At 34.7% G+C, this 15,096-nt stretch overlaps 1 protein-coding gene across 1 annotated transcript in view; it reads right to left on the bottom strand.

The window, feature by feature from the left end:
* The window catches only part of GLDC (glycine decarboxylase), a 151,092-nt gene that overhangs the window by 97,554 nt on the left and 38,442 nt on the right, over nucleotides 1-15,096 (bottom strand). The window contains exons 4-7 of the mRNA XM_053702564.1: nucleotides 5,136-5,300; nucleotides 4,814-4,891; nucleotides 4,015-4,162; nucleotides 1,992-2,188 (exon numbers count right to left, since the gene is read on the bottom strand). Coding sequence (XP_053558539.1) covers nucleotides 1,992-2,188; nucleotides 4,015-4,162; nucleotides 4,814-4,891; nucleotides 5,136-5,300 — 588 coding nt within the window. The remainder of the gene's footprint in view (nucleotides 1-1,991; nucleotides 2,189-4,014; nucleotides 4,163-4,813; nucleotides 4,892-5,135; nucleotides 5,301-15,096) is intronic.

Below are 15,096 nucleotides of genomic sequence, written 5' to 3' on the forward strand. Positions count from 1 at the left end.
ACAATGTCACTGATAGATTAGTACATGATATGATATATCGATATATTACACAAATATGTTTTTTAACATTATACACTTTTTTTGTTACTATACAGAAATGTAATTTTCTTTGGTTTAACATGCATCCCTTATTGGTTGCTTTGGATGTATTTTGATTGGCTGAAATTTGATGGGGGAGGGGATTGAGTCATTATTTAACACTACTTGTTTCACATTTTGGGTTGTCTGAGGAAGGGGTGAATGCCCCGAAACGTCACTGCCGAATAAATATTTGCTGTTTAAAATCCAGAGAGTGCTTATTCCTAATCAGATTATATATATATATATATATATATATATATATATATATATATATATATATATATATATATATATATATATATATATATATATATATATATATATATATATATATATATATATATATAGATATATAGATATATATATATATATATATATATATATATAGATAGATATATATAGATAGATATAGATATATATATAGTAAAAAGATTACAGTAATTATGTGGTTTTATTTTGATCTGTTATGCAATTATTTATTTTCTGTATTGAAATTCTCTGTTATATTGCGGATTAGACTGTACCTTTGAATTTTATTTTCCCGGATTTGTTTTGTTAAAAACCAATAAAAATAAAATAAAAAAAAAAAAAAATTGCATGCGCCATCTTAATCATGAAAGTTTAATTTTAAATAGACTGTCCCTTTAAACTAAGTGTTTAATCCCTTTTGCAGGGGTAAAATACACAGCTATATACAAGCAGCAGTGCAATAAAATGCTGATATATATTAGAACATTTCCTTTTTAGCACTTTAATGTATTTAAGAAGCCTTCACATTATAAAAATAAAGAGTTAAAAAAAATTGTATAATTAGTTAAAGGGATATTAAACCCAACAAGGTTCTTTCACGATTCATACAATTTCAAAAAAATATTCAAATTGACTTATATTATCAAGTTGCTTTGTTCCCATGATACTCTGTGTTGGAGATACCTAGGTAGGTCTCTTGAGCACTACATGGTAGGATATAGTGCTGCCATCTAGTGCTCTTGCAAAACTGCTGCCATATAGTGTCCAAGACACGTGCATGCTCCCAAGCTTACCAAGAAAATGTAACCGAAGTAGTAAATTAGGAAGCTGTTTAAAATAATACGCTCATGAAAGACAAATGTTGGGTTTCACATCCCTTTAATTGTTTACATTCTAACATTAAAAAGTTAGACATAATACTGCACATAAACAGATTTGTACTTACATTTACTTGTTAGCTTTCAAAAAAGGGAGGTAAAATTTGCTACAGACACTGCTCACGTCTGCTTGTGGATAGTGATATTTTATAACAATGTTTCTCAACCATGGTCCTAAAAGGGTCAAGAAAACCCAAAGTTTTATTTCATGATTCAGATAGAGAATACAATTTTAATCAACTTTTCAATTTACCTATATATTATCTCATTTGTTTCATTCTCTTAGTGCATTGCTGCTCCTTCGACAAATGATACCACTGGTTTGTAACTGAACTTATGGGTGAGCAAATGACAATCAGTATATATATGAAGCCACTAAACAGCAGGTAGAACCTCGGTTCTTTGCTGCTCATGATCTTTCCTAGATAAACCTTTCAGCAAAGGATAACAAGAGAAGAAAGCAAATTAAACAATAGAAGTAAATTGGGAAGTTGTTTAAAATTGTATGCTCTGTCTGAATCATGAAAGAAAAATTTTGGGTTTCATGTCCCTTTAAGTACCGGTGACGTAATTAACAGATCAGTAACCATCGTTACTAACCTGCTTCAGCCCATCAGCTGATTATTTCACCTGCATTCTAGCACAGCTATAACGAAAATCTGGCTTGTTGGGGGTTCTTAATTAAAAACAAACAAACATATACATGATAAAATGTCTTCTTAAAGGGACGTAAGCTTTTTTTTTTTAAATTTTTTTATTTTGCTTAACATATTTAAGACATACCTGGTTACCCCAACCATTCTTCCAGGCATCATTCGTATCAGTTTTTCTTTGACAGCAAAGAAAGCTGCATGTGGCCCACCATAGTGCAGTGGAACACCAAACCTCTGGGAGCTGCCAAGGACAATATCTACTCCAAATTCTCCTGGAGGTCTCAGGATACATAGTGCTAGGAGGTCTGTAGCACAGCACACCAATGTCTAAACCAAAAAAAAAAACATAAAATGAGGTTATATGTTTGGAAATTGTATGAACTATTGGAAACCAAAACTGCAGAAACAGGACTCACAATCTAATCTGAAGAGGGCACCTTAGCTATGGTGTATATTAGTGATGCACCGAAATGGGAATTCTGGGCCAAAACCAAACCCGAAAATCCAAGATGCACTTGGTCGAAAACCAAAACCGAAAATGTATTTTTTCAAATTATTTTTTATTTTTATTCCCTTCCATAATTAGTCTATTTAATGAATGAATCTAAATTGAAAAACTGCAAGCCAATAAAATTACCACACTTATTTGAAAGTAACGCAATAAAATTGGACAAAAAAATAAAAAATAAATCTTAAACACAATAAAATGTTACACAATTTTACAAAGAAAAAAAAAAAATTGCCATTTTTGGCCAAAATGTTTCTGTGACCAAAATTTCGGTGCAGACAATATTAAATATCAATATACTGTATTATTAAGTATAGTCCTAGAAAACTATTATTATATGCAAAACAAGTCAAGTAAGGAACTCAAACAGCAGCTCTAGACTAGCATCAAATTTTAAATATGCTACACAATAATTTTACCGATTATAAAAGGCAAAAAACACGAAAACGGGAATAACCGAAAATGCCATTATCGTCCGAAACATTTCTGTGGTCGAAATCTTGGTGCATCCCTAGTATATAATGTTGGGCAGCAGGAACCATACCCAGTTTAGTCTTAAAGTATTACATTATCATATTATACTGCAACATTTCATAATATCCATATTCAAGACATAATGAAGGTTATCTTGTGTAATAAGTACAATAGATCAGCTGAGCTTAACAACAATGTACAAGATTACAAGGCTTAGACTTAGAACTGGGTTTAACAAATCCATAGTGCCAGGGCATAAAAATGGTGTTAAGATATGAGACCTGCCATTTCCCTACCTCCATATTGCCCAGACAGTAGAGTGGATGCCAGTTTCCCCTTGAAAAGTGCACAGTATGATGGGAATTGTAGTTCCCATGCATAAGAAATGCAATAATGCTACATACATTTCAAACCAAGAATATAGACAACTATGCTTTATGGAAATGCACATTTTTTCCATTTCCTTCCTAATATTCCCTGACCTTCAGTAACTATTCACATTTATTATGCATAAATTCATATAGAATAACTATGGACACCTAACACATATTGCATTTGCCACAAAAAAAAATAAATCAAAAATCGAAACACAATACTTCATGCAGCTAAAAATGGTTCACTTTTATTTATAGAAAAAAAATATATATTTCATTTGAAAATGTCCAATACATTTACTTAAAACGGATAAAGTCAATATGAAACATTCATTCTTCATGATCAGTGCAATTTTGAACATCTTTACAGCTTTTATTATCAAATGAACTTTGTTCTCTTGGTATCATTTGTTGAAGAGTAAACCTAGGTAGGCTGATAGGAGTATGCATGTATCTTTAGCATTTTAAGTGAGCTCACCTAGCATTACTCTTTGACAAAGGATACCATGAGAACTAAGCAATTTTATAATAGAGGTAAGCTGGAAAGTTGTTTAGGATGTCATGCTTTATCCAATCCATTTAAGTTTAAAGGGCCACAATAGTCAAAACGTTACATGCTCTAATTTATTAGCACATGTAATTTATAGACTATTGACCCTACACTGCTGTGCGCTTAACCCCGCAAAGGGGAAGTTTAAATCTCACTTATACTAAGCCTTTATAAGCATATAGAGCAAACAGTAAATAAATACATGTATAATGTTTACAAGGGAATTGTTAGATTAGTAATTTCTTACTCCATTTTGATGAGCTCTGTCAACCAGCTGGGTAAAATCTTCCACTTTTCCATCTGTATCTGGATACTGAAACAACACCCCACTGACATCTTTCCCACTGAAATCCATCTCATGAGGCAGTTTCAACTCAGTAGTAACACCAATGTAGCTGTAAAATATTTTCCAGGTTACAAGAGATAAAATAGTAATATTTAGAGGATACGGAATACTATATTCGTCAGTTACACTGTAGCAGGGCTACCAGATGGTTTTTAGGATGATTATAGGTAGAGTGTTTAAACAAAACTATTGGTACTACAGAGAGCTCACCAATACACTAAACATGGGTAAACTCCCTCTGTCTCTCTGTATATAAAAGATATACAAGAGGAGGCACAGATAGATGTATTGGCTATTGTAGCTAATGAAACATCCATTTTTATGAATTCTTGATAATGCATTAAAAGCTGGAGGTGTTAAGTCAGTCAAGTTTGTTTCATGTAGTAAAGACAAAATGATGCTATACATATAAAATAACATATGTTAACATTTTCCAAATAAATAAAATTAGCTGAAGTTATTTGGATTTTAAAACAAATAGAAAAGTGCATTATTGTGAAATAACAGTGCATAGGACAGAAGCTAAACTTATCTTGACCAAAACCACCATAAACACTAATGTATTGGTGGACAGTGATACTTCCTACAAGAACAAGTATGTTTTCCTCAGTGCAGACATTCTTAAAAGATTGGTTTGACTTAAGGTAAATTACAAATTTCTCTTTGAATATAAATGTAAAAAACTTTTAGAATTTCTTACTTGGCCCTGGTCTGAACAACAGCTATTGTTTGTGGATGGCATCGTATGTCCACGTAGAATGTCCCCCTCTTGTTGTGTCTATATTAAAAATAAAAAAAATTACAAAAAAAGATCACACTTTGCAACCAACCGTTAAAAGGTTTTAAATGTCACGAGTTCAAAAGTAAAAATGCAAAACTATATATATATATATATATATATACACACATATATATATATATATATACACATACATATATACACACACACACACACACACACACACACATACACACACATTAAAATACAGGCCACAAGAGATTTTCAAGCACTGTGTCTTTACCTGTGGCTCAACTGCATAGCTTCTGCCGCAGCAGTTCCTTCATCCAGTAGTGACGCATTGGCAACATCCATCCCAGTAATATCACACACCATGGTCTGGTAGTTCAGGAGACTCTCCAGGCGACCTTGAGATACTTCTGGCTGATAGGGAGTATATTGTGTGACCCTAAGAAAACAAAGTATCCTTAAAATAAAGGGACAGTAAACACCATGCAATTACAAAATATTTCTGTTGTGTTGCTATAGAATTAATGAATCAGCCAAGTTTTAATGTTTATAAAACAAACATCCGTCTTACTGAAATTGTTTTTCAAAAGCCAAACTCCATCTACCATTTGCTTAATTTGGAGGGGCTAATATGGGCTTAAATCCAGACAACAAGGCTAGACACGTTGATAAAATCAGTAAAAAAAGGAAATTGTTTTGCAGTTATCTTATAAAGCCAAAACAGGTACATATGTAGCAGGGTTAGCCTTGGCAAGTTAGCAGGGTGCATTTCAAGTTCTGAAAAATAGAAATTGCTAAAATCTTAAGAGCTAGATTACATAAATAGAGATCAAAATAAATAAAGTGTAAGGCAAAGTTGTTTCTTTGTGCATAAGCATTTTATATAAAATATCAAGGCATTTACTTTCCCTATAAAATCGATAGAGCCAAACCCTTCATCCACGAAACTGCCAGGAATAAAACTAATAAACAACATGACTCCCAAGGTATAAGCAATGTTTAATCAATCAACAGGAAAAAGCACAGATTACCAGCAAGCTAGAGAGCACCTAAAACTATCCTGTCAGCCCCAGCACAATCGCGCTGTTTGGGTGAGGGTAAATGGCAGGGCATCGCTTTTGTAGCTATAATACTATCAAGTGAATGCCTGTTTGGTCCATTTACAAAGTCCACAAGCTGTTGTCAGAAAACATCTACCCAGCAGTACTAATACTGCTGTTTTCTAAGATTATTCCTTGACATATACAATTTATATATATTATGTATGTATGTATGTATGTATGTATGTATGTATGTATGTATGTATGTATGTATGTATGTATGTATGTATATATATATATATATATATATATTATATATATATATATATATATATATATATATCAGTGAATAATCAGAGCAGAAATGTGGTGTAAACAAATAAGTATAATACATTTCCAAGTTTTAATTCAAACTATAAAAGAGAAACTAGTAATGTGAAAAGGTAACCCATACATTTATCTTTTCATTATTTCCTATGGTTAATGCTTTACAAGAATTGCACCTAGGCCATCTTATAACTAATTTCAATAGTTCCCTCCCCCCATTTTGTTTAGACTGGATGAAGTTTAGTTCAATTGTACAAACTGGCAAATTTGTTACTTCAGTCCAAAGCTATGACGACCATTTGAAAAAAAAAAAAAAAAAAAATCACTTCAAGTATTGGTTGGTCTACATTATGAGAAGCACGTTAACAGTTACGTGCAAGCAACAAGCAATAAAGGATTTATTTTCGGTGTTTGCGCATCGGGATTTTCCGCTCATATTACAAGTTGAAACTAAACGTGAGCACTTGAGCGCAGTCACAATTTAAGCTAGAATTAATACTGTGTCATCAGAGCTCTGGTTAACTGTTTCTCGAAACAAAAGTATCACAAAAATGCATTACTAAAGTACAGTGACACTCATAACACCACCATATAATAAAAATTATTTAAAAAAAAAAAAAAAAAATTTGCACAAAAAAAAAAAGTTATAAGGGATCAAAGATATGAGGTCTCACGTGTCAGAAAAAAAGGCAAGCAAAGGGCTTTAACAGAGATGGACGTATGTATTTATGCAATATCCATATTTAATAAAGGTTTTTAACTATGTTTTTACTGTAAATATTTGACATTCCAATGTTCTGCACATAGATAAATAGAACATTCTGAAATGTTTGCGCACAAGTAGGGTTTTCGTTCCCCCCACACACTTTTTTTTGCTCCATTGACCTTATGGGGGAATAGGTTATTGCGCGAGCAATATTGTAAGTTCGGCTTTTTACGCTAGTTGGGTTAGCATGCAAGCGAAAACAGTTTACCCTCAACTCATAATATGGGCGCAACAGACGAGCGCAAAAAGCTTACTTCTAGAGCAGTTAACGCTCGAGCGGGAGCATTAATAGTGTTTCACTTGTAATCTGGCACATAATGTCCTATTCAACTATGGTTAAACTACTGTGCAAATTCACATGCTCATACAACCAAATTCTTTAGTATTCTGGCAAATGCATAACTAAAGTAAGAATGCTAGTCATTCCCGTGACTTACACATTTTAAAATAAAGCTTTAGCATATGTACACACTTTTTGGCCTTAACCGCGCCATAATACACAAACCAAGCCAGTGTTATATAGAGAACCGCCCACACAAAATGTCAGCAACCTGGACTAAATTGGCACTACTCCACCACCAGCCATATTTAATGTGTCCATGTTGGTTTTTACAGGATTATCAACCACAATGAAGTAAACAAAACAGAGTGGACAAACCACAGAGTAGACAAACCACAGGTCAACCCAAAGAAAAGTAAACTGATTAGTACTGTGGAGTGAGCAGATACATAATAAATATGACTATAAAGTAAATGATCAAGTAGGAACAGGAGGGGAGCTATGGGGAATTTAAGGGAGATGTGTGCATAACATACTTTAAAAATGTAAAATATAGGTGATAACAAGAGTTATATACCTGTTCAAAAATACAAAATGTCTGCCTTACAGATCCAGATATCCCCCTCACAGTAGTGATAGGAATTTCATTCTAACAATATGCTGTAAACAGAAGCCATGGCATGGAAAGGAATTCAGCTACACAACAGCAAGACACCAAACATGGGGAACAGCAAAACAACTGATGCACAATGGGCATTCATTACTGCTGCCATAACAACCCTCAGAACTCAGAAGAATTAAATCCAGGTCAGCACACAGAGCAGAAGTTCAGCATTTATGACCTGATAAGTTAATACTTATATAGTCTCATGGACAGATAAGTCTGAGCATTTAAATCCACATTTCCACTAGCAGATCTGCCAGCTGATATTCACTTCACAGCAAGGACAGTCACAGAAAGACACACACTAGAATATACAATAGGTTTCTTACAGTATTCCCGATTACAGAATACGGTATATTATTCTGAACTAATGAGATTCTCCAAAAAACACTTTGAAATCTAAATATAGTATTTGTCAATAAAGCTGTTTTTGCCAACTGCATTCATTTCTTAATTCTTATTTAAGGGGACAATAAAGTTAAAAATAAAGTTAAATGGATTCTGCAATTAAAACAAATTTTCCAATTTACTTCTATTATCAATTTTACTATGTTCTCTTGGTATCTTTTGTTAAAGACTACCCTAGGTAAGCTTAGGGAGTGTGCATGTCTCTTTAGCCATCTGGCAGCAGTGTTTGCAACAAAGTTTATAGCAATGTTATACATAGTTGCAAACACTACTGCCATAGACTATTACAGACGTGTATACAGGGGGTTAGGGACCGGAGCCTCGCTGTAAAGTGAAAACCGTATTAAAGTGAAACAAGGTAGTTTTAGCTTTCTTTTCACTTGCCAGTGTGTTTAAAAAACTTGAACATGTCTGAACTAGTGCACATTTTGATAATGGAAGTGAATTACAAATTTGTTAACAATTGTGTGCGCTACCTGAATCATGAAAATTTAATTTTGACTTTACTGGTCTCTTAAGATGTGTGAATAAGTTATCACTCAGTTTTGGCTTACCTCCCAGTTTCTATTTCGAAAATATGTAATTAGTACACAAGTCCTCTTCGGAAGCTTTTCGGTAAAATATTTGTTTGTAACAAAATATTACATTGTGATCACTTGAGAAACTAGGCAATTTGGTCTGAAAGCAAATGGCCTTCTGGAAGCAAATCGTTGATAGATTGTAATCAATGCCATAAACAAACATCAGATAATTACACTGGTATTGGGTAACCATGACTATAAAAATAGGCTTTTCGCAGTGGTAAAGTGTTTTCTGATGGACTTCAATGGCCTCTAATTTTCTGTATAAAAGCTTGATGATCAAAGATTCTCCAACTTTGAGAGAAGTTACAGTGCAGGCTTCATAGGGTTTCTCTAAGAAAAATGGCAGAACCTGGAAGTCCCAGAGAATGAGACATGCCTCCCACAAAGCTCTCTGCGCAGATAAGATGATCTAAAAATTATCCTCCAGCACCGCAAGATCTCTCAAAAGATTCTAGACAGGGGTGTTTCCTGCATTTCTCTATGTGAGATACAAGCTTAGTGCAATGATTTTTACAAATTTTGGCTATGTATTCAAAGTTTGTGTTATTTTAACAACTAAAGATCATACTTTGTATATTTTACAACTTAAGATATAAGCATTTTACGCCTTCTAGTCTGACTAATTTATCTTGCCAGCTGTATACAGGTGGTTTGCTCAAAATCCCCAATACACTTATTTAGCTGACAGAAATGGAATCCATACTAAACTAAAAGCAAATGCAAGTTAAACCATAGTGAAAACATTTCAGTTTTGTATTTGTGCAAATTGAGAATTTATATCAGTGTCAGCTGCTCATCTCTTAGAGCGATATGCAACTCAATATTCTTTTCAGCATTCAGATAAAGCATACAATTTTAATCAACCGTGACAACGGTACCAAGCTGCAATTGGCTGTGTCATTCAGCAGAATAAGAGTATCCTGCTCTATAAGAAAGTGAACTGTGAACACCAGCACGACGGTGCTGAGCCAGTTCTGGCTGTGGTGTTACACCGAAGACTACCAAACTGTGAAGATGTGCATTTCCAACACGATAGAGTAATTCATCTTTTGTGGTGCATTATTAGTGCTACACTTGAGCTGGTTATGCATTTATCCCCTCACATGACTGAGGGGTCAGGTACTCTTACGTTATATTCTTGGTAAATGCCCAGGAAATATATCTTATAGGACACTTGATTCTGGGGCCAGGATGTACATGCCAGAGAGACTGCATCTGTCGCTCCCCCCCTGGTGTGATAGTGTAGAGTCTGCGGCCCACACAATTAATTTGTTTTAACAATTTGCGTCGCATATAACTTTGTATAAAATGTGTGCATGAGATATACTATGCCTTAGAGTGATAGTTGTCTTTTTAATCTTAATGTCTAATAAAGGTTGTTTTATTAAAGGAGTGCTCATCATCTCTACTGTGATAAATGGTCACAAAGATTTCATAAGTTCTGATTCATGTTACTGTAGCACCAATGGCTTTGGTTAAGACTTCTGAAGCTGGTAGGATCATCAAGTTTCCTTTACAGAACATGAGATGGAGAGGAACCCTAGAACAGATGGGGCTTCACAGTAGTTGGAAATCTTCAAGAGGATCTCTCATTAGAAGTGCGCTTCTGGATTTTGGAAGCTTTCCTTGTTTCTGTGCAGCCAGTAATAATATGGCATCAAGTCAAAACAAATGTAAAAATTTGTTTGTACAAGTGTAGTCTGAACCACAAGTATAGCCCCAAGGGAGAAGGATAACATTTTATGTAGTTGCTTTATCCTTAGTAAAACAAATTAGTCACATTAGCCTTGTCTACAATTATAGTAAACCAAAATGTGGATCAAGTGGCATACTCCAGTATAACTACAGGAATAACATATTAAAGTGATAATGAGCTTTGCACTTTTTATAATCAGATTCTGAATGTTAGTGATATTTTAGATGGATTTCAATTAATCACTTCTAATGAAGTTTCACGGACTATAAAACAAACTTAAATCTTGCCATGCCATTCTAATACCACACGCTCCAACCACCCACTTCAAAATAAATTTATTTTTTTGTTACAGTTTAAAACATTAGCATGGCTAGAATAAAAAGTTAGAGTATCTTCATTAGAAGTGATCAATTTAAAGTGCCATAAAACATGTTGAGATCTGTGCATATCCTAAAAGGGCTAATTAAGTAAAAATAGTTTGCATAAAAAAAGTAGTTTAGAAATTGTTGGCAAGTATTTTAAAATAATTTTCAAAAATAAGCAAAATTAGTTACTTAGCTATGCTGTCTGGAATAGTATGGAACACCCCCTTTATTAGTGTTTATCGTCAGAAAAACAAGCATTGTATTTCAACTGAGTTCACAGCAACTTATTATTTGCTGGAGCATGCCTAGAAGCAAATGAGTGTTAAAGTCTTGCATTCTACCAAACATAGGTGGATATAGATACAGCCATAGAAAGAATTGTGTGGGGGGGGGAAGTTAGAGCTATAAAATTTGGAAACTTAAAAGAAATGGTTAATGGTGATGCACTACAGTATAAATTTGCAGGTAAAATAATTAACCCCTTAATATCCACAGCACTTTTCCATTTTCTGTCTGTTTGGGACCAAGGCTATTTTTACAGTTCTGCAGTGTTTGTGTTTAGCTGTAATTTTCCTCTTACTCATTTACTGTACCCACACATATTATATACCGTTGTTCTCACCATTAAATGGACTTTCTAAATATACCATTATTTTCCTCATATCTTATAATTTATTATTAAAAATATTATAAAATATGGAAGGGAAAAAAAAAAAAATCTGTTACACATCTACAACCACCAAAAAACTCCCATGCTAAATAGTTTCTAAATTTTGTCCTGAGTTTAGAAATACCCAATGCTTTTTTTGCAAGTTATAGGGCAATAAATACAATTAGCACTTTGCTATTTCCAAACCATTACATTACATTGGAACACAGATATCTGTCAGGAATCACTGAATATCCCTTGACATGTATATATTTTTTAGAAGACATCCAAAAGTATTGATCTAGGCCCATTTTGGTATATTTCATGCCAACATTTCACTACCAAATGCTATCAAATAAAAAAAAAAAATTGTAAATAATTTCAGTGAGAAACCTAAAGTTTGTAACAAAATGTGTGGAAAAAGTGAACAAACAGTTTGTGCAATTATGGCACAAATGGTTGTAAATGCTTCTCTGGGATCCCCTTTTTTCATAAATAGCAGACATGTATGGCTTTGGTGTTGCTTTTTGGTAATTAGAAGGCGCTAAATGCCACTGCACACCACACGTGTATTATACCCAGCAATGAAGGGGTTAATTAGGGAGCATGTAGGGAGCTTTTAGAGTTAATTTTAGCTTAAGTGTAGTGTAGTAGACAACCCAAAGTATTGATCTAGGCCCATTTTGGTATATTTCATGCCACCATTTCACCGCCAAATGCGATTAAATAAAAAAAAAGTTACATTTTTCACAATTTTAAGTTTCTCACTGAAATCATTTACAAACAGCTTGTGCAATTATGGCACAAATGGTTGTAAACGCTTCTCTGGGATCCCCTTTGTTAATAAATAGCAGACATATATGGCTTTGGCGTTGCTTTTGGTAATTAGAAGGCCGCTAAATGCCGCTGCGCATCACACGTGTATTATGGCTAGCAGTGAAGGGGTTAATTAGGTAGCATGTAGGGAGCTTGCAGGGTTAATTTTAGCTTTAGTTTAGAGATCAGCCTCCCACCTGACACATCACACCCCCTGATCCCTCCCAAACAGCTCTCTTCCCTCCCCCACAATTGTCCCCGCCATCTTAAGTGCTGGCAGAAAGTCTGCCAGTACTAAAATAAAAGCTATATTTGATTTTTTTTTTTTTAAAAAAAGGCATATTTACATATGCTGCTCTGTAGGATCCCCCCTTAGCCGCCAACCTCCCTGATACCCCCCACAAACAGCTCTCTAACCCTCCCCTCTAACTTACTGGTAGCCATCATTGGTACTGGCAGCTGTCTGCCAGTATCCAGTTTACAGTAAAAAAAAAAAAAAAAATTCTGTAGTGTAGCTTGCCCCCCCAAGACCAACCCCCCACCCCCTCCCAGATCCCTTAGATTGTTTTATTTAAAATATTTTTAGCCCTCATTGACACTTTTTTCAGCATTTTTCTGTAGTGTAGCGGTTCCTACCTGTGCACGCGCCCGCTCCTGCTCCCCCGTGCACGCACGCATCCGTGCGCGCCCAGCGATCCAGCCCACCTCCACATCATACGGCCCATAGATGGCCGCCCACCCACCAACGATACCGCCATCAATGTCCGATGCAGAGAGGGCCACAGAGTGGCTCTCTCTGCATCGGATGGCCAAGGGGGGGGTTATTGCAGGATGCCTCGATATCGAGGCATCACTGCAATAACCGGAAAGCGGCTGGAAGCGATCAGGATCGCTTCCACCGCTTTCCAAGGCCAAGGACGTACGCCACGCGTCCTCGGTCGTTAACTGCATTTTTTTTTTTGAGGACGTATGGCGTACGTCCTTGGTCCTTAAGGGGTTAAAGTACATAATTTTTGTCTCTATCCCAAATTGTTTTATGTCCCTTTAAGTCCATCTAAAATATCACAAACATTCAGGATCGGATTCTAAAAAGTGGAAGGTTTACCAACACTTTGACTAGCTTACAATAATGGAGTGTGGATTGGTTAGGCGTAATTAAAATAAATTGAAAAAACAGGTTTTTTGCACAACTGTTGGAATGCACAAGTATACTTATTCAGTCAAGTTGCTGTAATGCCAGTATCACAGTGCTGGAGTTGCAGTGAAGGCTTCACATACGTGTGTCCTTAAAGGGACATTAAACCCATTTTTTTTTTTTTCATGATTCAGATGGAGAATACCATTTTAAACAATTTTCTAATTTACTTCTATTATCTAATTTGCTTCATTCTCTTGCTATTCTTCCTGAAAAGCATATCTAGATAGGCTCAGTAGCTTCTGATTGGTGGCTGCACATAGATGCCTCATGTGATTGGCTCACCCATGTGCATTGCTATTTCTTTAACAAAAGATATCTAAAGAATGAAGCAAATTAGATAATATAAGTAAAAGGAATGTTTAAAATTGTATTCTCTATCTGAATCATTAAATAATTTTTTGGGGTTTAATGTCCCTTTAAATACTAACAGCTAATGAATATTTGTATCTGCAGCTTATACAACATAATAACAGTGCCCTGGGATGACAAGAGGACTGAGCTGACGAGATGTTTTCATGGACATTTTGTTCAGCAGACCTCTATTGTGCAACATTAAAAAAAAATGTTTATAAAGATGATTGCATTTGAGTGAAAAACATGTGTTCTGTATCTAGAAAATCAGCAGTAATAGTACTATAAGAGGAGAGCAAGAAGAAAAAACAAACCCACACTTTTGTTAAAAAGACAGTCAACACCAGAATTTTTCTTGTTTTAAAAGATAGATAATCCCTGAATTACCAATTCCCCAGTTTTGCAGAACTAACAGTTATAATTATACACGTTTTACCTCTGTAATTACCTTTTATCTAAGCCTCAGCAGACTGCCCCCTTATTTCAGCTCGACAGACTTGCATTTTAGCCAATCAGTGCTCACTCCTCTGTTAATTCATGAGCATGAGCTCAATGTTATCTATATGAAACACATGAACTAATGCCCTCTAGTGGTGAAAAACTATTAAAATGCATTTAGATTAGAGGCGGATTTCTAGGTCTAAGAAATTAGCATATAAACCTCCTAGGTTTAGCTTTCAACTAAAAATGCCAAGAGAACAAAGCAAAATTGGTGATAAAAGTAAATTGGAAAGTTGTTTAAAATTACATGCCCTATCTGAATCATGAAAGTTTTTTTTTTTTTACTTGACTGTACCTTTAAATAAAGTTAATTGGTTTGAAAGGAGTCCTCTTATTTTGTCTAACTAAAGGTGAAAGTATTTAAATCGAATATTTATTGTAAAAGAATACACTCTACAATTTTGTTTCTAAAAATCAAACGGAATTGAGTTGCAAGATCATTCAAAATCTCACTTTATTTAAAATACATCCAACTGATGCAGTTTGAACAGTCAAAATTCACAAGACTAAAACCCTGGTTCTAAAAATGTCTCTGGGCTCGTGAGATTCTATAAGTGCCAGTTTGGTTTTCCTGGTGGAATTATATAAAG

The sequence above is a fragment of the Bombina bombina genome, chromosome 2 (genome assembly GCF_027579735.1).
Source record: "Bombina bombina isolate aBomBom1 chromosome 2, aBomBom1.pri, whole genome shotgun sequence".
Classification (NCBI taxonomy): domain Eukaryota; kingdom Metazoa; phylum Chordata; class Amphibia; order Anura; family Bombinatoridae; genus Bombina; species Bombina bombina.